This window comes from Hypanus sabinus, chromosome 3 (genome assembly GCF_030144855.1).
Source record: "Hypanus sabinus isolate sHypSab1 chromosome 3, sHypSab1.hap1, whole genome shotgun sequence".
NCBI classification, from domain to species: Eukaryota; Metazoa; Chordata; class Chondrichthyes; order Myliobatiformes; family Dasyatidae; genus Hypanus; species Hypanus sabinus.
Window position 1 is genome coordinate 145,695,346 of NC_082708.1, and position 24,362 is coordinate 145,719,707.

At 41.1% G+C, this 24,362-nt stretch overlaps 1 protein-coding gene across 1 annotated transcript; it reads left to right on the forward strand.

Annotated features, from left to right (window-relative positions):
• Positions 1–5,487: 5,487 nt before the first annotated feature.
• On the forward strand, positions 5,488–8,517 carry nkx6.1 (NK6 homeobox 1). The gene is made up of 3 exons (XM_059963396.1): positions 5,488–6,118; positions 6,710–6,882; positions 8,275–8,517. The coding sequence occupies exons 1-3, from the start codon at positions 5,488–5,490 to the stop codon at positions 8,515–8,517; spliced, it is 1,047 nt and encodes a 348-aa protein (XP_059819379.1).
• Positions 8,518–24,362: the final 15,845 nt, after the last annotated feature.

Consider the following 24,362-nt stretch of genomic DNA (forward strand, 5'->3'; position numbering starts at 1 on the left):
TGTGTGCATGATGGAACACGTCCTACATTGACTTTACAACCCATATTTCCCCACCTCCTTCCTCCTCTTCATGTATCCAGAAACATAGTGTGTTGAAAAAGCCTTCAGTATGTTTCTAAAAACAAAATGATACTTATATTGAAAGAAAATAAATCAGCCATTGTTATTATTTAAACTCTACAAGTTGCTTGACTCTATGACAATCGCTCCAGAAGGTGGCGGGTGCAATAAAATCTGCGGATTGATATTTTAGGACAATCCCTACCAACGTCACCCGCTACTGATATCTGATAGAAAGTAATTAACAGGCGTTTAGCATATACAAGTCCTTCAGTTAAATGCTCAGAAAAGATTGATTCCATCGTTTGACTCGAAGATCGTTATCCATGAAGACTTAACTTTATTAATCGTGTCATCATTAGCCGAAATGGCCCGCATCAGTCCGCTCTCGAACAATATTTTACGTCTTGACAAATTAGTTTTATTCTCAGTTACGTGTCTCCATCTCTTTCTTCTCTTCTTCTAACTTCTGTCATGCGTCCATTCATTGTTAATCAATTTCCTTCGTAAGACATTCACGCCAGCTCTCTGCATTCAACAAAATGGCAATGCCCCGGTGTATATTTCAGTATAATTGCCCAATCATCAGCAACTTTGTCAAATCTGTGCGGCATGTTACCGGAACGCTTTCACTGTAGATATATATTTTTAAATTAAATATTACACACACACACACACACACACACACAAAATATATTTTAAAAGGTCTTACAGGAGATTGTAAAATACTGTAAACCTCACATTACTGTCAGTGTAGTAAAATAAATTAACATAACTTCAAAGGCAAGCATAAATCAGAGTCCGTGTCATTAAATAATATACGGGAAAGACAAATCGGAACGGGGTCATTCGCAATTTGTAGTTTAGAATTTTTAAGACCGAAACTAATGCATTTCCAAGTTGGACCCCCCTTCCTGCAGTCACTCTAAATGTATAATAGTAATTCAAAGACTAATTATACGGTATTCCTAAATGTGTCGTCTAGATTTACTAGTATGAAATGACAGTGGTTTCGAACTTTGGACAGGAGATTTCTAAAGTACTGCAAATATTGTTGAACATTGCACAACAGGGTGTATTTTGGAATTGATGAACAAATCAGAAAGAATCAAACAGCTTAATTCGCGCTTGTAATTGTGGGGGCTGTGTATGCCTGCGTCTAGGAGATAAGGTTACACGCTGTCGAGATGAATGGCCGGTTTCATTGACAGAGCAGTGGAAGCTAAATACAAGTGCAAACTGGGCAATGAATATCATAAAAAAGAACACTGAATATCATGGAAAGAATTCTTAACCTATGTGAATCTCAATGCCGGAATTCCAATGCAGATGGTCGGCGAACAATAAAATGCAAATTGGAAGTCGGGGAGTAGATTTTGAATAATTACTTTGGTTCCGTGTACCCGAAAATGAAGGTGGAGAGTAGCAATCGCAAAGCAACATCATTTCCGGTGTACAAAACATTTAGGTGTTCATTTATTGACCGCTGGGCAGATTACCCATACATGAAATATTTTATTTTTTAAAAATGCGATTACGTCTAGCGAATCACCCCAGATGTTATGCGACGTTAATGTAAATACAGAAAAGATGCAAGAAGTTACATGATTAGCTAGCTTTGCGCTTCTGTAGATACGCTGCTAACAAACTGCATGGAAAAGATTTCTTAAGACTAAACGAGGACTAAATCGCAGTTTCATATCCGCTAACTTGCTGTCTGTCTTGGTAGCGTTCCCACCTTTACATAAATGCATATTTCGTTGTTACTGGATCTCTTGGCATTTTCGTGGCTCCTCATCGATTAAGCGATTCGCATTCCAGATTAGTTCGCTGGTCACAGTGTGCAATGGACTCCTCGTCAGACCGATCTGACCTTATTGACTTCAGTAGGAAAACTAAAGGCTGTTCACTTTTCCAAACAGTGAATAACAGATTATTACGGTTAATAATTAAGTAATCAGTAATGGAAACACACCTCTTTGAATAACCAGTCCGCAAACTCGGCTCCGAATGCAATGCGCTTACATCCTACACAGAAACAAACCTTTTTTTGGCTTAGTCTTGGGAGCTGTGATATTATTATTGGCTTACTTTCTTGTTATGCTCCACGTTATCTGCTCGGTTCAAGTTACTTTTCACTTAGTTTTCAACGCAACCAGAATCCACGAGACGACCAAGCAATGTGAGAGAACTTGGCGAAAATTCGCTGCTGTAAATAGCACCCCACATTAAGATCTTGCGAGGTATCACGGTATTTAAAAGTGATAAGGGAGGGAAAAACATTAAATTGTAATCGAAAGTGAGACTTTTGGTATATCAGCGGTTAGATTGGAATTATCGCTCCAAAGCCGGTGAAATACTTAGTCGGCAATTTCTACCAAAGCAGAGCCCCAGGAATTGAGAGTTGTTTCTGCATCCAAACCGTTTAGAAGAACACAGTCTCTTCCCACAAACAACTGATTGAGTGGGGGGGGGGGGGGGGGGGGAGAGAAGAATACATGTTATTTTTCGTTCCTCCAGGATCTTGCTCGAACTGTTTCCAAAGACCCTGAACTATGAGCATGGTGCGTTCCAAGCTGCGCCGTCGGGTTTCTCCGCCAGGTGTCGCGATCTGAGCGACTCACCGTCCCTGTTCCAGTGAAGTGCGTCCAAGTGCCGTTCAGTTATCAGTCTGACCTACAAAAATCCTGCACATGAAACTAAATCAGCCGAAATATCTTAGGAGCTATATGTTTGCTCGCCCTTTCTCACTTGTTCAAAGAGCTCCACTTTTAGCACATAACGTATTTCTATCCGAAATGTTTCCCAAAGCTAATAGCCATTCATTAATAACAAGTTTATTAATCGATTACGGTGGTGCTGCTGCAGGTGACAGATTTGCACAAACTCCACAAACTAATTTAAAGACGATTTTTAAGTAAAGCCCTCTGCTTTTGAAGACTTCTGGATTTTAGTTTTTGTTAGCTATTTCGATGTTGATAAGTGTTTACTTCACTGAAAACATGCCCTCGTCATGTGGAATTGTGAACTACGATATCATCCATGACACGAGCACAGACCACAGCCCAATGGACCGTACCTGAAATCAAAGTCTCCAAGACCCGATCCAGTATCCAGTGTGTGTAGAACAAAAATTGAGGCTTCGTTTCAAATCATATCTCCACATTAAACATATGAGGAAAATACAAACATAATAAGATTTCACCTTTTTATTATTAGATTCAATGAAATCTTTATTTATAATAGTCAAAATATTATTCCGAAATAAATATTTATCTGTTTCAGTAATAAAATTATTTTTGTTTAAGCGTCATTATTTACGTTATGCATGAAGTGCAGTTATCTATTATAATCTCTCTGTCAGCACGTTATCCATCGTTCATATATCTACGAAGTATAAAAAATCAAGTACTGGATGGCCAACCGGGTTATTTTGAGACTACACTATATACTTCTAAGTTGTGTCGTTCGTTTTAAAATACATTCCTTAATTAAAATATTCTGCAACTCTACATTAAAGTATCTTCCACAGATAGGAACTGCAAATCGCACTCAGATTTTCCCCAAAATTTATCACTCACATCAGAATACCTTGGTATCTTACCAAAGATTACTGGGACCTGGACAAGTCCCGTTGACACACACAAACGCTTATTGAATGTAGATTTTAGTCAAATAAAGCACAAGACTTCCACTCAAGTTTATATCAGTACAGTACATTTTCTACCAACTTCTAATTGGTTTAACAGCAAACTTATGCTGCTGTGTGTATAATAGAATTTATTAATTGAATGGGATATCACTAACGCCAGTATATATATACAGAAAACCAATTGTACTTGTAAATGTGTAAATTTTTTATTTTAAATCTCCAGGTCTATCGGTATATAGCACTTGTTCTCCTTAACTGTAGAGATGTTGATTTATCCTTTATCAATTCTTCTGTCTTTGATAAAACAAACGATGTCCAAGAATCGATAAATGATCTCCTTTACTGAAATGGTGATGTTCCTCAGCGAGCTGGGGGTGGGTTAGCGTCTAATATATTCAGTTCATTTCCACATTTTATACTTCATTGCTAGCGAATAATTATAAAATTGACATAGGGATTTACACGGCAACCAGAGCAGTTAATCACTCAAGTATTTACGCTGCCTTTTGTTTTTCTGAACGCATCAACTCTCTCCATCGCTAACGGAAGCGGGTGGAAAGGCGAATTCCTCGCTGTCGTTCTGGACACACTGCTGTCACAAAGGAGAAATATTGAGTATTGATAATTCTCCATAAACTACTGAATCTAACTGAACTGGATTTAAGGGGAAAAGACGGACCAAGCATATATTACCATCACATTACTTCACGTCTGAATCTATGCACAATATTTAGTTCTGTTTCGAAAAACCAGTTCTAGTTTGCAACACAGAAGTAGAACGGAAAATTTATAACATTAAAGGAACTAAGTATTAATTCAAAGCAGTTGCGTTTTTTCCCATAATTATGTTAAAATAAACTTCACAAATTACTTGACCTTATCAGAAGCATTTTACTAGTGCATGGTTGGACCATGACACGCGTTCAGCATCTGTCGCCAGTATGCTGTTACTGCATTTACCTTTTGTTTAATTAAAAATAATTTAATCTATACATTCCATGGAAAGCGCATGTTACCCAATTAACATATTAACGCAAGCACAGTAAGTTGGCTTTTAGCGGGATATTTCAGGTCAATGCAATCTTTAAAAAAATCCGATCATTAGATTAGTTTAACAAACCAAGTCGCCGACAGATTTTTTTTCCCAAGGTCTAAATAAGGGCTCCCTTGGACTTTGGACCATTTCTTATATGCTATTGTAGTTTTAAACCTTTTCCCCCTGTTGTTGGTTTCATTGAATATGTAAATATATGTAAGGGCGGGCTTGTTCCCTTGACCAATTAAAAGAGAGAGAGTGGTCAAGTGTTCATTACGTCACGACAATTGGGGCCAATCACCCAAAGCCTGTCTTGCTTCGCCCCAGCCACTTTGATTGACAGCTGGAAAGTTTTTTTGCACTTTCTCTCCAGACAGCGCGGCTAGAAAGCGGCCGAAGTGATGAGAGGGTGTTATTGCCTCAAGCTGGGGCGGGAAGGCGACAGCTCAATATGTCTTTAGCCCGTCGTTGTTAAAAAGTCCAAAATAATGTCTCAAAAATCCTCAGAACAAGAACTAACCCAACACCATTTGTTTTAATCATTCTGTTTACCTTCTATTTTGGAACAAAACACAAATATTTGCTTCAAGTAAAAAGGATCAGAGGAAAAAATAATCTGGATATTTTGTTTTGAGGGACTGATCGGAATAGAAGTGAAGCAAGCTGCCGTTGTTGCTCTGTCTCTTGTCTGTCCCCTTTCTTGTGAGAAGTTGAGACTGAAAGTGACCACTTTTCGGTAATGTTAGCGGTTGGACAGATGGACGGGAGCCGGCAGAGCGCGTTCGTGCTGAACAGCCCACCGTTAGCGGCCCTGCATTCAATGACCGAGATGAAGAACCCCTTGTACCCTTACTCTATGCAGCCCGGAGCTGGGACGGGGCCTGGGGCATCATCAACTTCATCGTCCCCTAGCCCACCAGGTATTATCAGTGCAGCTACCACCGCGGCGGCGGCGGCAGCGGCGGCGGGGCTCAAGTGCACGTCCAGCCTGCCCGGTTTCATGACACAGCAATTGTCCTCCGCCACTCCTCACGGCATTAACGATATCCTGAACCGTCCCGTGATGGTGCCGGGCGGGGTAGGTGGAGGAGGAGGAGGCGGCGGTGGCGGAGGCGGAGGTGGAGGTGGTGGAGGAGGAGGGGTCGCTTCCTCTTTGCTTTCAGGAATCCCGCGATTTAACACTAGCCTGAGTCCCCCGCCACCAGGCATGTACTTTAGCCCGGCGGCGGCGGCAGCAGCAGCGGCGGCGGCGGCAGCTGTGGCCCGTTACCCCAAACCGCTGGCCGAGTTGCCGGGGAGGACGCCTATCTTCTGGCCTGGAGTTATGCAGAGTCCGCCGTGGAGGGAAGCCAGACTGGGCTGTTCACCCCGTAAGTATAAGCTTTCTGTTCCCTCCTCTTTAAGTGGTCATCTAGAAGTACCTATGGCACAACTTGATGAATTATTTCGTTTTACTTGTATCCGGTCCATACAATTTGCTATTTTAAGCGATAGACTTTTGTAAATGAATTTTTCATTTAAATCAAGCTTTATAATTGAACACCTTCGTGATATTTTAACAGACACGTTCTGGGGACAAATTAACAGTTTTTAGATTAGATAAGATCTACCGCTCAGCATAGAGTTGAGGCGTTATCAAATTAAAACTGCCTTAAACAAGTATACTTAATACCTCAGATAGACCGTAAATTATTCGATATACTATAAAAAAGTGTCTTCCTTGTAAAGATTTTTTGTGCCTAACGAGGCGTTGTTCTGCCTGGTTCGCTTCAATAGAAATATTGTTCGTGTTTCTGTTTGGTATTATTATATATGCAGATACAGTATATCATACACTACCACGTGTCAACTTCTTTAAATTTGCATGGTGTTGCTGTAATCATTCTCAGTTCTTTTTACAGATAATTAGCGAGTAAATGTTTATTGTTTTCTTTTACATTTACTGTGCTATCTAATTTCAGATCAGGGCGCCATGCTGATTGACAAAGACGGAAAGAGAAAACACACCAGGCCTACATTTTCGGGTCAACAAATTTTTGCATTGGAAAAAACTTTTGAACAAACTAAATATTTAGCAGGACCTGAAAGGGCGAGACTGGCGTATTCACTCGGAATGACGGAGAGTCAAGTCAAGGTAAGATGGTTCTGAAAATTGTTTCTGCGCCGGTTTAAAATGCAGCAAAGTTTAAGATATTTCCAAGAACTGACGCGCCAAATGGGAAACATTTAATGAGAAGTGAAATAAATTCACAAAACATCAATTTACTCTAAGAGATTAGGGAAATATACACGTAAAATAAAGAAATTAAAATAAATTACTTACGAATTCATTACATTTTGCGAAATGAGATGATGCAGACTTTTTCAGATTCAAAGTGGTCATTCATTAGAATATTTTTCTTTACCATATATATTTTCATTTGCCATCTACCGTTCGAAAACAAATTGTTTTAAATTTATAGCAAAAGCAACACGCTAAACACTGTCACTTTCGTTCAGTTTAGACGTATGATCTTGCCTGTTGTATTTCGAATGTGCTGCGTTTTGTTTGCCGAAGGTGGCAAATTATTTCGTTGTTTTTTCATAATTGCCGCGTTCGACAGCAAGCCATGATCTTAAGATATGAGATTGAAATTAATCTGTTTCGGAACTTGTGGCGGAATTGTTCGTCCCTGTAATTTCCTCCCCAAGATGACCAGTTTTCGTAGAAAGTGTTTCTATCACCCCAGTAATTAAATTTAAGTTACTGACGGTATAACTAAATATTGACCTTACGAAAACAGAGGAAAACGACCGTGCATTTATGATGTTACCAATTCTAAACTATCCCCTAAATAAATGATTGATTTATTTGCGCGCTTTATTGCTAGAATATAAATTAATTTTAAGGCGTATAAAGTGAGTTAAGATTAACCAGCCGCAGTTTATTTTTTGCTCTCCGCTAACAACATGGTTTATAGCACAGAGTCCTACTAGACAGGCTGAGAATGGAGAACGGGCAATATTCTAAAACACGCATGAATATAATTACTAAGGATGTCATATTTTACTATATAGTAAGGTGATTAAATGTACACCGGAACGCTTAATCTCTGCAAAGATGGTGGTGGATTAATAGTGTTATATTGGCGCTGATGCGAGAAGAGGGTTTGCGTGCTTAGCAACAGACAAGTGACAGTATAACTGAACACGTAGGACACTCTGAAGCTGGAAGATGCTGCTGCACTGGGCTTCTGTTTCTCGTTTCTCAAATTACACCCGAGTAAATTCAGCTCTCGTCATTCGCTGCAGATGTCAAAATTGCCGACCTTAATGTTAGAACGAAAAGGAAAGTGGTAAATATTTTTGACAGGGGTTGTGCGACTCGGAGGCGTCCGCTTTCACTGTTGGTAGTCTTCAACGAGCGAGGCGTGAAAGCGAATAATGGTGGGTGATCTTTGTTAAATAGGGGGAAAACTTTTTCTTTACAAACCCACCCTGCATTCCTTCAGTTGCTGACAACTGTGGACTGGCCTTCTCCTTTCAGGTCTGGTTTCAGAACAGGCGGACGAAGTGGAGGAAGAAGCACGCTGCAGAGATGGCGACAGCCAAGAAGAAACAGGACTCGGAGACAGAGAGACTAAAAGGCACCTCGGAGAACGACGATGACGACGATGAGTACAACAAACCCCTGGATCCCAATTCCGACGATGAAAAGATTTCCCAGTTACTAAAGAAACACAAACCCACTACATTGCACGTCCATACAAGTGAAAACGAGAGTTCCTAAGAGACGGATATTTATGGTCCCACAAAATTTAGCACTAAAATCTCTCCCTACACCACTCTCTCTGTACATTTTCAGAGATGTATATATTTTTATAGTCTATATAAGTTATGGAAAGATCTGTAAGCTCCGGCACTAAATGTCATAGCTCTACTCATAAGGACAGAGCGCATTTGATCTCCAACAACGGGCACTCTGGTTGGTGGAAAATTTTTATACCTAGATAGGTGTACATTAATATATTCAGATCAGAGCCTGGGCAGGTCAGTTGTGGGTGGAGAGAGGAAGTATTGGGAGCTCCGCGACTTGTAAATAACTCGTGTATTAAATATCGAACAGAAGAAAATTACTGTGAATATTTATGTGTAAAATACATTTTGTATAAGGAAATATCCGTTTAAATTAGCGCTTGATTTTTACTGTATAGATTTCGTTTCGATTTTCGTGTTTGGAATCTTGTGGAGTCTGAATGCAAGTGTTGCCAGGATTTGTCTTTGTGGATTAAAAAAAAAGATATTTTTAATTCGTTAGCGTTTAATAAATATTATAATTCTAATAAGTTTGCGCTTCAGCAGCTTTCGCGAATTCTGTTTACAAATGAAGCTTTGTGCAGGAGGGTATTAACACTTGATCCACATCCTATTTATCTCCTGTAAATTGTAATCTTCTTCAAATGCACCGGTAACCTTTTGCATTTCATTACCGGTTATTAACGGTGCTGAACGCTACGGTGAGACGAGATATTTTAAAATGTCTATTCTAAGGCCGCATTGAAGGGCATTAAATTTACAATGGACTCCATCCTAGAATTGCCCGGGGATCTTGATTCAGTGACCAAATAATGGTTAATGAAATCAGACCTTTTGTACTGAATTTAAGTGTCATTTGGAGATTTGGCTGGTGGAACTCGTCTGGTATTTCTGGGGATTGGAAATTCAAGTGGTGCACCTTAAGAACAAAGTATGACGGAGGGTCATTAACATTTCGAGCGGCTCCTTTCTGGTTAAGTAAGCATATTATTCAGTTTGGACTCTCCACGCTTGATTGCGCTGGATTTATATAATTCAGCCAGCTGGATAAAGAGGCACTTTCGGTTTAATTCTGAAATACAAATATTTAATAGACGGATTTGCAAAAAAAAACATCTGCTCCAGATTTGAAGGAATCCGTCGAATTAAACTAAGAAGCTGTTCAAATGTAACCAAGCGGCATCAACGGTGATTAGGGGAAATTAGACAATGTCATTTACCGCCATCACGAGGACATCTTCTGATTAAGTGTATCGCCTTTACTTTGCCACAGTAAACTGATCAATTGCCATGAGAACCAGCAGGGCTTTTGTACTCAGGCCGTGAGTTTAAATGTGTGTAGCTTTAATGAGAACATCGAATGAAATTACATTCACCCCATTCATTGCACAGCCGCTTTCGCGGGAGAAATATACTGTTTGCGTGGAGAATATTCCTATCAAGTGCACGGTGAATGGATATTTAGTTTTAACATAACTGTGCGGACAGGGAGGCGAAATAACAACATTTGATGTGCAGGCCAAGAATTAATGGGGGAGAAAGTACAAAAACGTAGGGATGTTGGCTCCGTCATCTCCAAGTCTAACAAATCTACGTTTAGAATTAATTGCTTTATTGAATTTCCTTAGTTTTAAAGTACGATATTGTTTGCTACAAGCAGGAGACAAACCTCATTAAAACAGCACAGGGTCTCAAGGGAGGGGCAGGTATCGGGAGGAGACCCCTGTGGGGTCAAGGGGCAACAGCTGACACAGGTAGAAACCATCCCAGGACATCATGACTCACGGCAGTAATTCTTCATAAAGGGACGCCACATGAAGCGCCATGTTTTAGAGTTGCGGTTACTTTCTCTCTCTCCAGGGAAGTCTACAGGGAAAGAGCACCAGAGACACGTGCAAAACAAGTAGGATGCCTGCGCAGCGGAATATCAAATGCTAATGACAACAGATATCCAGTGACAGGATGCTTGCCCTCCCGATTCACACGAATCTCTAACGGTCGTTACAAAATAAAAGTCAACCGAAAGGATTACTTTTTAAAGATGATTTAAACCAGGTGGTCAATTTTCATTTGCGCGCCAGTGCATATTTAATCCTGATTTACTTGGGCACCTACTCAATTTATTTGGTGCCCGTCGCTTCCACGTGAAAACCTGTAGGAATTAAGTTGGCTGACCGTGTTATGTGTTGTAAATTTCTACTTAGAACTCCGGTGTTGATTTAAACGTAGCTCACTATTAATGGTACGGCACTCTTGGTTCTCTAGCGGGAGATTTTCAAGAAATGGCTTGTTCGGTTACTTCTAAACTGCAAGCGGGACTTTTTTAAGAGCGGATATAATAATTAATATCACGTGGGTCGTCTTTTTTTTAATCAGTTATTTGTAAATAATACTGAGACCGAATTTAATGTCGTTATTGGCTGAACCTGTTTCCAAACATATCCTTCTGGCTGTCACTCATTTTCTTTTCGTTTCCAGGTGCCTTTTGTTATAGCAGTTAGGTAGAAAGCAAAATCTTCAAAATTAGTGACCTTCTTCCAACAATTGAGACAGTATATTTCAACGAACGCGAAGTAAACGAAGTTCAGTGAATTTTGCAGATTATCGTCACCGCCTGAGAGAGTAAGGGGACTTCAGGTGTCCCAAAGAGCTTCAGGAACGTGCAGTCAGACAGAAAGCAGAATCAAGGCATAGCTAACAGCGTCTATTTCAGACAGGAGTTTTAAGGGCAATTCGTATAGAATCTCGATGTCATAATTTGGTCGGTTAAGTTGCAACGAAGGCATCAACAATTGACTTACTAGTAAAATCTTTTGCATGACGTCACTGCGTATCATACAATATATCAAACTATCTGACGTCACTTCAAAACGCCCTGTTTTAATAATAGAGGATATGCGGAATTCGTTTAGGTTCACACTCACCCCTGACTGTATGAAAGGAGAGATATGCACGGCGTACAGTAAACCAGGGTTGAGCGTGAAATTAGGACGGTCAATATGAATAGGGAATGGACCGACGAGACACTGCGCCCAGAAAGCGCTTTTCGATGGAAGAGTAAAAGATAAATATTGCACAATATGTTACAAAGATTATTGGTTTAGCTTTTGCTAAAAATTGTACAGCCGACCTAAGCCAGCAAAATAATTGTTTATATATAAATAAAAACAGCTTTTCGTGAACAAAATTGAGAAGACTTTTTAAAGTAATTTGTAGTGTTTCCCTCAGCGTGGCATGTCCTGCAACAAGTGTCTTTGGTCTCCTCAAGGGCCGCCCGGATTCTTTTAAGTGCGATTTCTGTCTTGTGAACAGCGTTTTGCCAGGGTTCGTGGAGTCAGGAGACATGGATATTTCACAAAGCATCAGGCTATTTCCCACTGAATCCCACACCACCACCATTCAGTGCATTGAGGAGAGATCACACACCACCAGAGGATGCTATTTGTTATTGACGTTCCAGGGACTTTAAAAAACCTGCTTTGCAGGCGGTGACTGCACACAAGTCGACAGCTTTGTATTGATTAAGATGAAGGTCCGGATTGGTTCGATCGTTTCCCAATAACCATGTTCATTACATGCTAATTTGGTTCAAAAGGCAAGAGTTCGTGTGTGGTCTCTTGCTGAGCACAGCAAAGACTAATAAAACAATCTTGTTTCCTCAAAAGTGCAGCTCAGTAACAGTGAAAGACATTAAAACCTAAACGATGGGACAGTTCCCGAATCATTTATCGTCGGGAAAAAAGTTTAAAAATCAGTTCCGTGTCGAAATTAATCCTAACGGAACAAAATCTGCCTTAAATGACAGATAAAAAAATAGATAAAATGTTCAATCGAAATATTTAGAATAGCTGCATAAACACAAGAGATTCCACAGATGTTGAAGATCTCGAGCAACACACAAAATGCGGAGGGAAGTCATCAAGTCAGGCAACATCTATGGAAGGGAATAAACCGTGGACGTTTCGTGCGAAGACCCTTCGTCAGGAGTAAATACACGGTTTTCCATTGACGCTGGTCTTTTATTATTTTATTGAATTTCAGCATTTCTGCTTTTCATCGTTCACTCTATCGGCCGATCCCATTTCTTCTTAGAAGTTCAAAGAATTAAATTATTAAACACCAATTTTAACCATTTACCCTGTACCATAAAATCTGATTTCCTTAAGTACTAGGAACATTCTAGAATTTAATTTGGACCCCAGCGCATTTGAATCAGTCACTAACTTGTAAAACAGCGGAAAAAATTTGCCCTTTCCTGGGCGAAACAAAGGGGAAGTGAGTACAGAACCCAGTTTCTTGTTCAGTAACTGTCCGACAATCCGTAGATCATTATGTAGTTACACAGATCGACAAACAACTCTGAATCGAGTATAATTTGGTTTCTTTCCCCATTCAAGCTAAGTCTAAATATAGAACCACATTGCTGTGATTGATAGCTACTTTGATTTATTATTCCATGTGATTTGGGATTAGCTGCCTTATTAGCCTTCTAGCAAGATAACATGTCCAGTGAGGACTCAGCAAACATCGTTGGGCTTTGGCGACGGTCATAAGGAATCACAAGGAACTGTTGAAGCTCTCTTGAACTAGGACAAAATAAATTTAGTGCCAAGCGTGACCCAGACAGCTACTAGTCTTTTATATCTGTTTATGGGATGTGGATGTCAGTGACAAGGCCATCATTTGTAGCTCTTCCCTTTTGCCCCATGAGCTATATATTTACTAGCAATTTCAGTGGGAAGTTAAGAGTCAAGTGCATTGGTTCTACTGGAGTCGTGAATAGCTCACGTCAGATAAGTATGGCAAATTTTCTTCTCAGAGAACCAGGTTTTTTAAACACTAGAATCAGATAATTTTAATAATATCCCATTGCTGCTAGCACAGATTTATTGAATTATCTGAATCTGAGTTTCCCAATAACTTTGTTGGGATTTGAACTTGCATCTCTAGATCAATAGTGCAGTAATATAACCACAATGGTGCAATATCTCTCAGTGAAAATGGTACCAGAGTTTAACATTTGAATTAGTATTAAGCAAATTTATCAATTATATTAGAAAGAGCTTATTTGTTTAAAGAGAGATGTTCTGAATAATCTGTTGGGTTAGACAGCCAAACATTTGGGAATATTAAAAATACAAATGAATGCAATATCAAAAGGATTAAAGTACTAAAAGTAAGATGCAAAATATTTCCCTTCTTAATCTAAAAATTTAAAATATTCTTTTCAGAGAGATGTAGATAATGTAGATAATGGATAATGTAGATGCTTGCTTGATATCACACTAAGCTTTCTTAAGTTACATTTCTGTATCTTAAAAAGACTGAGATCTCTAAATGAACATGGGGCTGGATTAAAAGTTGATTGAAACAACACAGTATCCTTGAGAAATTCAAGGTCTAATATGGGCCAGATTCGGATATGAGTAGAAGATTCTTCAGATTTGATCAGAATCAGGTTTATTATCACTGGCATGTGACGTCAAATTTGTTAACTTAGCAGCAGCAGTTCAATGTAATACATAATCTAGCAGAGAAAAAATAAAATAAAAAATAATGAGTAAATCAATTACGTATATTGAATAGATTAAAATGTGCAAAACAGAAATACTGTATATTAAAAAAAGTTGATGAATGGTCCTGTTGCTCTACATTAATATGATCAACATTAAAACTGTGGATATCAGTACCAAGGTTAAAGTTATTGCTTTGCCTATAATACCAAGGAACAAAGTTCAGTCAGGATCGAGAAGGAAGTAAAATATTTCAGAAAGAACAAAAGCAGTCTAACTGTTCTGCAACCATTTGAGAGACATGCTAAGTTTATTTGTGAAATATTGGCTTTTGCTTAAAAATATGCAACATTTGCAATGAATGAGGCAAGTTTAACTGGAAGGTTAGAAAGGGACACTGGTGTGGGTAATTAGCACGTTTTCAAAGATTGCATTATATGGCAAAGCAATTAGTCTATGAAAGAAATAGATTTTATTTATAACTATATTATATTAATAAATTATATTGATGTAGTGCTTCTCACAATCTCGGGATGGTACAATCTTCCTTTACCAATGAAATAGTGTAGTCATGGTTGAATTGTATTGAATATTGGAACAACAATATTCCACAAACAAACAAAAAGACCAGATATCTTACTTTGATTAGTGACATTGGTCGAGAACATAATATTCCCCAGGACAGGGAACTAGGGAGAACACACCTGCTGTTCTTCAAATAGTGCCCTGGGATCCTTTACACCACCAGGGATGACTGATGTGGTTTGGGAAGAATGCTTCTCTGACACTCCAGCATTTCTTCACTGCTGCAGTGAACCTAGATTATGCCTGAGATTACATCACAAGGTTTTGGGTTACAGTTCATTAATTCAGAGGAATTGAATATAATGTTCCAGAGACCACAGGAACTTTACAATGCATTGCTCAGAATATTACTAATGAGAAAAAGCTCACATAACAGAGAGTGCAAGACAAGACAAATAAAAATTTTGTTAACATGTGAAGGGATTTAGAATGAGGAATGATTAAGACAGAAGTTTCTTATTAATTTATATGAAATATTTCATAACTTAGACATTAAATTAAACATTTTTTCCAATTACATAAGGGCATGGAACCAGAGTTTACAAAATATACCAGTGTAAAGTAAATTTATCAGTGATATTAGAAAGAACTTTTTTATATAAGAGGAGTTAATATTCTGAATAAATTGGCTGGACAAGAAAATAGAGACAAAACTTCCCGGGATATTAAAGGTACAATGGAATGCAATAAGGGAAGATCTAAAGTAATAATAGAATGATGCATAAAGTCATTTCCTAGCTCCTGATATTTTAATGTCCTTTTTTATCTTCATAAGTACAAATGTAAAATGGAGTGAGAAAAGGACAGAACATCTGATTATATTTAGCTTCCATTTATCAGCTCAGAAGCAACCCCAACAGCAAAACCAAGTGCATTTATATTGTACCTTTTATACAAAAATGTTCAAGGTTGCTTCACAACAGAAATAAACATTAAGCTCTGGAGGGAGAGATTAGAAAAGACTGCAATTATAGCTAAAGAAAATGAATAGGATTTTAATGATGAGAAAGGGATGGAGAACTAGAATGATTTAGAGGCAGACTTCTGGAGAGTGGAGCAGAGGTATTTGAAACTCGCTTCAGCAGTTTTGGCTCAAGTTTTCAATCTGCACTATCCATTGATGTTAACATCATCTGGTGAGACACATATTCTGATATAGAAAAATAATATTGGAACAGTTTTGATCATTGAAGTGATAGTATCATTGTCAAAATTTGTTGCAAATTCATCACAAAACTGATGGCAATGTCGAGCTATTTATGTGTGGAAATCCCAAAGTGATTTCAGGTGACTCTGCTCACCTTCAAACTACGAGCTGGTTACAGCTTTCCCTTTAGAATCAAGAGCAGTCGCTCAAACTAACACGAATTTAATGAATTTAAGTTGATGAAATTGACGAGCTCAGCATGGGTGCAGGAAGCAGCACCAATGTAGTTGTCGATATAGTGGAGGAAAAGTTGGGGAGTGGTGCCAGTATAGATTTGGAGCATAGACTGTTCCACATAACCCACAAAGAGGCAGGCATAGCTGGGGCTCATGCGAGTGCCCACGGCTGCACCCTTGATCTGGAGAAAGTGGGAAGAACCAAAGGAGAAGTTATTGAGAGTTAAAACAAGCTCCGCCAACCGGAGAAGTGTGGTGGTGCTGGGGAACTGGCGGGGTCTGATATCCAAAAAGTAGCGGAGGGCTTTGAGGCCTTCTTGATGTGGGATGGAGGTGTATAAGGATTGAACATCCATGGTAAAAATGAAGCGGTCGGGGCCGGGGAATTGGAAGTTATTGAAAAGGGGAAGGGCATGGGATGTATCCTGGATGTAGGTGGGGAGAGTCTGAACAATGGGGTCCAAGTAGGCAGACACAAGTTTGGTGGGGCAGGAGCAGGCTGAAACTATGGGTCTGCTGGGACAGTCAGGCTTGTGGATCTTGGGGAGGAGGCAAAACCGAGCTGTGCGGGATGTGGGAATTTTGAGTTTTTTGGCTGAGGGAGGAAGGTGTCCGGAGTTGATGAGGGTGGAGTTGGTGCGGCAGACAGTGGATTGATGTTCTTTGGTGGGGTCCTATGCCAGGGATAAGTACGAGGAGGTGTCGGAGAGCTGCCATTTGGCCTCAGTGAGGTAGAGGTCCCTCCGCCAGACTACTACGGCACCACCTTTGTCTGCGGGTTTGATGGTGAGGTTGGGGTTAGTGTGGAGAGAGTGAAGGGCAGTGTGTTCAGAGGGAGTGAGGTTAGAATAGGAATAGGAGAATAGAGAGGGGTGGTGAAGTTGAGACGGTTGATGTTTGGCGACAGTTAGAGATGAAAAGGTTGAGAGCAGGCAGAAGGCCCGACGAAGGTGTCCAGGAGGAGGAGGAGTGTCAAAGCCAGGAGAATGGATCATCACTGGGGGGAGGGGGAGAATCTTTGTTGAAGTAGTAGGCTCGGAGACATAGGCGGTGGAAGAAGAGTTCAGCATCATGGTGGGCACGGAACTCACTGAGGTGGGGGTGGAGGGGGACAAAAGTGAGGCCCTTGCTGACAGAGCGTTCTGCCTCAGATAGGGGAAGGTCAGGGGGGATGGTGAAGACACGGCAAGGGTTGGGACTGGGGTGGGGGTGGAGAGGGACAAAAGTGAGGCCCTTGCTGACAGAGCGTTCTGCCTCAGATAGGGGAAGGTCAGGGGGGATGGTGAAGACACGGCAAGGGTTGGGACTGGGGTGGGGGTGGAGAGGGACAAAAGTGAGGCCCTTGCTGACAGAGCCTTCTGCCTCAGATAGGGGAAGGTCAGGGGGGATGGTGAAGACACGGCAAGGGTTGGGACTGGGGTTAAGGGAGGGTGAGGAGTGGGAAGTCTCAGGGTGAGGAGGGGTGTTGGGATGTACAGGGAAAGTGGGCAGAGGGGAGGATGAGGGATCGGAGGGATGGAGAGGGGATAAGGGATGAAGGGAAGGCTGGGAGTCACAACGAGAATAGGAGGTAGCAGGGGACTAGGACGGGCGGCAGGACCCCGCGGCAGCACCGACGGTCCCGGCCACAGGATCCCCGTCTGAGCTGGACCCGGAGCTGGGGCCTCCGGAGCTTGTAGGCCGCAGGGCCAAATCTGTGGTCAGAGTCTGGAGAGAGAGAGAAAGTTCACATGGCCCACCGGGGGCTGGTGCCAGTTGGGGTCGGAGTCCGAGGCGGATGATTCTTCGATGTGCTGAAGGTCTGAGAAGTAGGAGTCCGGGCTGGAGGCAGTCGTCCTCGTGGGATGCAAGCGAGCAAGCTTGTAATCCTTCTTGGACGTGAGGAAGGAGAAGAAACTGCGGTTGGAGGCGTGAATCCGACGGAGAATGAAGTGGAGTAGTGGACCATGGCAGCTGGTGGAAAGCGTGGCAGAGACAGTGATAGGAACTGCAGGTATCTCCGTATGGCAGTGAGCGTGGCTCGGAGAATCCGACGGGAGAAGTGGAGGGAGCATCGGTTAACAAAATGGTGGTACCTAGGATCCTCGCTGGGCCCGAACTGGGAAACCTGGAACCGAAGCTGGAATCCCTTCGGTATGAGATGGCGGTGGAGACACATTCCCAAAAATGAGACATGGCTATGGTACCGTGTCTGGATCAGGATGTGGTCGAAGAGGCGGAGAGAGGCCTCAATAATTAGTGAGTTGCTTCAATACTGAACATAAAATTTGGTCTAAAAAACACAAAATGCTGGCAGAACTCAGCAGGCCAGACAGCATCTATGGGAGGAGGTAATAACGACGTTTCGAGCCAAAACCCTTCATCAGGAGGGTTAATGTCCGTTGGGACATTAACCGTCTCGACTTCACCACCCCGCCTCTTCTGACAAAATTTGGTCTTTTCAATCTGCAACATTGCAGCAAACTCCCTCCAAGCATTTTACATATTTTGAAAGCTCTTTAGGCTTTGAAATTTATGCTTCGGTACCTGAGGTAAAAATAATGTCTGCGTATTTTAATAGAGCTGAAGAATGGTTTATTTTGGTTTCAGTGTGAGATTTTGTGCAAGTAACTGACTTAGTTTGTGATCTTTTGCACATATTTGATATGAATGGACAGCAAGATTTGCCATTATAATGAGCGGCCAATCAAATCAAAGAATTTTCACTAACTGTATACAAGGAAGAAAATGCATAATTTGAATCAAACTTTAAAATATTACATGGTCTTTACAATTGTGTCATATATGAATAAATTAGAAACTGGAACTTAATACATAAGAGCTTCATTTTGAAATCTTTATGTAAAGTGGTTTGGCCTCAACTAGAATTAGTCATAGAGTCATAGAAAATTATAGCTCAGAAGCAGGCCCATCTAGCCCATACTAAACAATTTAAACTGTCTACTCCAATTGACCTACCCCTACCATCCATGTAACTATCCAAACTTCTTTAAAGCATTGAAATCAAGCTCGCATGTAACACTTGCGCTGAAAGCTCATCCCAAACTTTCATGACCCTCTGAGTGAAGAAGTTTCCCCTCATATTCCCCTTAAACTTATAACCTTTCACCCTTAACCCATGACATAGTTGTAATCCCACCCAACCTCAGTGGAAAAACCTTGCTTGCATTTACCCTATTTGTACTCCTCATAATTTTGTATACCTCTATCAAATCTTCACTCAATCTTCTATAGAGTTCTAACCTATTCAATCTCTTCTCATATCTCAGGTCCTCTAGTCTTGGCAACATCCTTGTGAATTTTCAACCTTATTTACATCTTTCCTGTAGGTAGGTGAACAAAATTGCACACAATACTCCAAATTAGGCCTCAACAATGTCTCATACAACTTCAACATAACATCACATCTCCTTTACTCAATGTTTTGATTTATGAAGGCCAATGTGCCAAAAGCTTTCTTTATGACCCGATCTGCCTGTGACGCTACTTTCCATGAATTATGGACCTGTAATCCCAAATACCTGTGACTCCACTTTCAATGAATTATGGACCTTCATTTCCAGATACCTTTGTTCTACAGCACTTCTTGGTGTCCTACTGTTCTCCGTGTAAGACATACGCTGGTTGGTCCTACAAAAATGCAACATCTCTCACTTCTCTGCATTAAGTTCCATCTGCCATTTTCTGTCCATTTTTCCAGATGTCCAGATACTGCTGCAAGCTCTGATAGTCTTCCTTGTTGCCCACTACACCCCCACCTCGTTGTCATCAAATTTGTTGATCCAGCTAACCACATTATCATCCAGATCATTGATATAGATAACAAACAAAAACAGATGCAGCACCGATCCTTGCAGCTCTCCACCAGTCAAAGGCCTCCAGTCAGAGAGGCAACTGTCTACTACTACTCTTTGGCTTCTCCCACAAAGCCAATGTTTAATCCAATTTACTACCTCATCTTCAATACCATGCAGGACTTATCAAATGCCTTGCTAAAGTCTACGTAGACAACATCCACTGCCTTGTCTTCATCAACTTTCCTGGTAACTTCTTCAAAAAACTCTATAAGACTGGTTAGACATGACCTACTGCACACAAAGCTATGCTGACAGGAGGAATTGAGTATAGGAGTAAAGAGGTCCTTCTGCAGCTGTACAGGGCCCTGGTGAGACCACACCTGGAGTATTGTGTGCAGTTTTGATCTCCAAATTTGAGGAAGGACATTCTTGCTATTGAGGGAGTTCAGCGTAGGTTCACAAGGTTAATTCCCTGACTGGCGGGACTGTCATATGTTGAAAGATTGGAGCGACTGGGCTTGTATACACTGGAATTTAGAAGGATGAGAGGGGTTCTGATTGAAACATATAAGATTATTAAGGGATTGGACACACTGGAGGCAGGAAGCATGTTCCCGCTGATGGGTGAGTCCAGAACTAGAGACCACAGTTTAAGAATAAGGGGTAGACCATTTAGAATAGAGATGCGGAAAAACATTTTCACCCAGAGAGTGGTGGATATGTGGAATGCTCTGCCCCAGAAGGCAGTGGAGGCCAAGTCTCTGGATGCATTCAAGAGAGAGTTAGATAGAGCTCCTATAGATAGCGGGGTCAAAGGATATAGGGAGAGGGCAGGAACGGGGTACTGATTGTGTATGATCAGCCATGATCACAGTGAATGGCGGTGCTGGCTAGAAGGGCCAAACAGCTTATTCCTGCACCTACTGTCTATTGTCTATTGACTATCCCTACTCAGCTCATGTCTATCCAAAATCACCTATACCCAGTCTCTTAGAATACTTTCTAATAACTTTCCTCACTACTGATGTCAAAGATATAATTTCCTGGTTTATTTTTAGAGCCTTTCTTCAATAGCAGACCAATCTGTCACCTGTCACTAAGGATGATTTAAATATCTCTGCTAGAGCCCTGCAGTTTCTGCACTTGCCTCCTGCAGGGTCTGAGGGAACACTTTTTCAGGCCCTGGGGATTATCCACCTTAAATTGCCTCAAGACAGCAAATGCCTCCTCCTCTGTAAGGTGTTTAGTGTCCATGAAGTTGATGGCACTTTGCCTCACTTGTATAGGCTCTGCATCCATCTCCTGAGTAAACACAGATGCAATCAAAATTCATTGAAGGTCTTCTCCAGCTCTTTTAGTTCCATGCATGGATTACCATTCTGATCTTCTTGAGGACCATTTTTTTTCCTTGCAAACCTTTTGCTCGTAACATATCTATAGAATTCCTTCGGATTCTTCTTTACTTTTTCTGCTAACCCTGTGCCTTTTTTGAGCACTCCCGATTTCTAAGTGTTCTCTTTCATTTCTCATACTCCATAAGCACAGTATTTGTTCCTATACCTGCTGTGCACCTCTTTTTTATTCTTATCCAGGGCCTCAATATTTCTTGAAAACCAAGGTTCTTTACCTTTTATTCTGACAAGCACATAAAAACAATGTATTTTCAAAAGGTTCACGTTTGGAGGCCTCCATTTATCAATACATCTTTGCCAGAAAGCGGCCTGTCCCTACATAAACTTGCTAGATCCTTTCTGACATAAGCAAAATTGGCCTTTCTCCAATCTACAATCGCAAACCATGGATCAGACCTATCTTTTTCCATTTTACTTTGAAACTAACGGCATTATGATCACTAAATGGAAAGTGTTCCCCTATATAAGTTTCCATCACCTGTCCTGTCTCATTCCCTAATAGCAGATCAAGTATCACACACTGCCTCGTTGGGACTCTTACGTACTGATTAAGGAAATTTTCTTGAGTACATTTGACAAACTCTATCCCATCTTGTCCTTTTATGGTATGGGTGTTCCAGTCAATATGTGGAAAGTTAAAATCACCTACTATAACAACCTAATGCTTCTTGCAACAGACTGTGATCTCTCAACAAATTTGTTCCTCAAAATTCCACAGACCGTTGGGTGGTCTGTAATATAGCCCATTAACATGGTCATATCTTGGTTCCACACATAACATCTCACAAGACAAATTCCCCAGTCTGTCCTGACTGAGCATACCCATGACATTTCTCATCAATTCCTCCTGCTCTGTTGCGTCTAAAACAACAAAACTCTGGAATTCTGAGCTGCCAGTCTTGCCTCCTACAACCAAATCTCACTAATGGCTACAATAATATAATCCCATATGTTGATCCATGCCCTGAGCTCATCTGTCTTTACTTATAACATTGAAGTATTTGTAGCTCAGGACACCAGTCACACCATGCTCAACCTTTTCATTCCTGACTTTGTCTGAGGTTTTAACATAATATTTCTCCATATCCTCTCCGCTAACTGTTCTGGTACTCTGGTTCCCAGCCCCCTGTTACTCTAATTTAAACCTTCTAGTGCAGCACAAGCAAACCTTCCCTTTAGGATATTAGTCCCCCTCCAGTTCCGGCACAAATTGTCTCTTCTGTACAGGTAGGTGCCACCAACCTTCCCTGGAGGAAAGCCAATAATCCAAATATCTAATGTTCTCCCTCCTATACCAACTCCTTAGCCATGTCTTAAATTCTATAAACTTCCTACGTCTGGCCTCACTAGAATGTGGCATGGGTAGCAATCCTGTGATCACAACCCTGGAAGTCCTTAGAACCCTGAAACTCCCTGAACTGACCTTGCAGAACATCATCACTCTTTCTATCTACGTCATTGGTATCTACACGGACCATGATCTCTGGCTGTATACCCTCCCACTTAAGAATGTTGAAGACTCGATCCAAGATGTCCTGAACCCTGGAACCAGGAGGCAACTTACCATCTGGGAATCTCATTTTTGTTTACAGGACCTCCTTTCTGTTCCCTTAACTAACTAAACCCCTACCACTACAGCTCACCTCCTGTCCCTGCCTTCCCTTTTCAGTTACAGGGCCAGACTTTACTCTGCTAGGTCATTTCCCCCGACAGTATCCAAAGGGGTATACTTGCTGTTGAGGGGGATGGCCACAGGGGTACTCTGCACTGGCTGTTTAACACCTTTCCCCCTCCTGACTGTCACCCAGTTTTCTGTTTCCTGCATTTTGGGTGTAGCTACCTCTCTACATGTCCTATCTATCACTCTCCCAGCCTCCCGAATGATCCGGAGTTTATCCAGTTCCAACTCCAATTCCTTAACAAAAGTTATTTGAAGCTGTAGCTGGATGCAGTTCTTGCAGGTGTAGTCATCAGTGATAGCAGAGATCTCCCTGCCTTCCCACATTCCCCAAGAGGAGCAATCCACTATCCCCACTGTCTTAACTGAGCAAATACAAAGAAAGAAAAACAATCAATAAATTGTGGGGAAACAAAGATCTGCCTTCCGCTTTCTCGCCTTCACTCATTCAATTGCTGAACTGCTTAGCCTGAGCTGGATTTGGCATTTCTCTTCTAATAAATGAACCGCAAAATGGCAGAAGGAAGGATACCAGAGAATGGTATTGGAGAGCTCAGAGATCTGGTTAGAAATCAGAAATCTAATGCACTGCTACTGCTGTGGTGATCTCATTGATGCCCTCTCTGTCTTCAATAGATTTTAGACAGATATTTTCCTTTAATAGGCAAAAAATAGGCCTGTTTCTTTCTGTCAGGAATTTCTGCAAAAACTATTCCTTTGCAGGTGACATCAGTGTAGTGGACTAGATCTCAACTAACAACAAGATGGAGTACAGGTAATGCCTACTCTGAAGAACTTCAAATCTTCTCTTCGAAGGAATTCCAGTAAGACCCTCTCTCATCGCTCCCCCTCTGTGATCTCTGCTACAATCTGACTCTTCAACCATGTACTAGCTATCCTCCTTCCTCTCCTCCTTCCTCTCCTCCCACCTTTTTATTCTGTCATCTTCCCCTCCCTTTCCAGTCCTGAAGAAGGATGAAACATTGACTATTTATTATTTTCCACAGATGCTGCCTGACCAGCTGAGATCCCCTAGCATTTTGTGCGTGTTGCTTAGGTAAGAGAGTAGCATGGTGTCATGATAACAACCATTCCCTAAATGTTAGCAAAACAAAAGAACTAGTCAATAACTTTAAGAAGTGGGGTGTAGCACATATCCTTGTATGTATGTGTCAATAGTGTTGGAAAGAGATGGTTGAAGGCTTCAAGATCATAGCTGTAAACATTGCCAATGGCTTGACCTGGTCCAACCACATTGACACTATGAGTAAGAGAGCACATCCATTTCCTCAGAAGGCTAAGGAAATTTAACATGTTCCTGTTGACCTTCACCTATTATAAAATAGGTAATGTATTATAAAAAGTGCCCTATGCAGATGCATTACAACTTGGTACAGCAACAGCTCTGCTCAAAACCCAAAGAAATTTCAGGGAGCTGTGGATACTGTTCA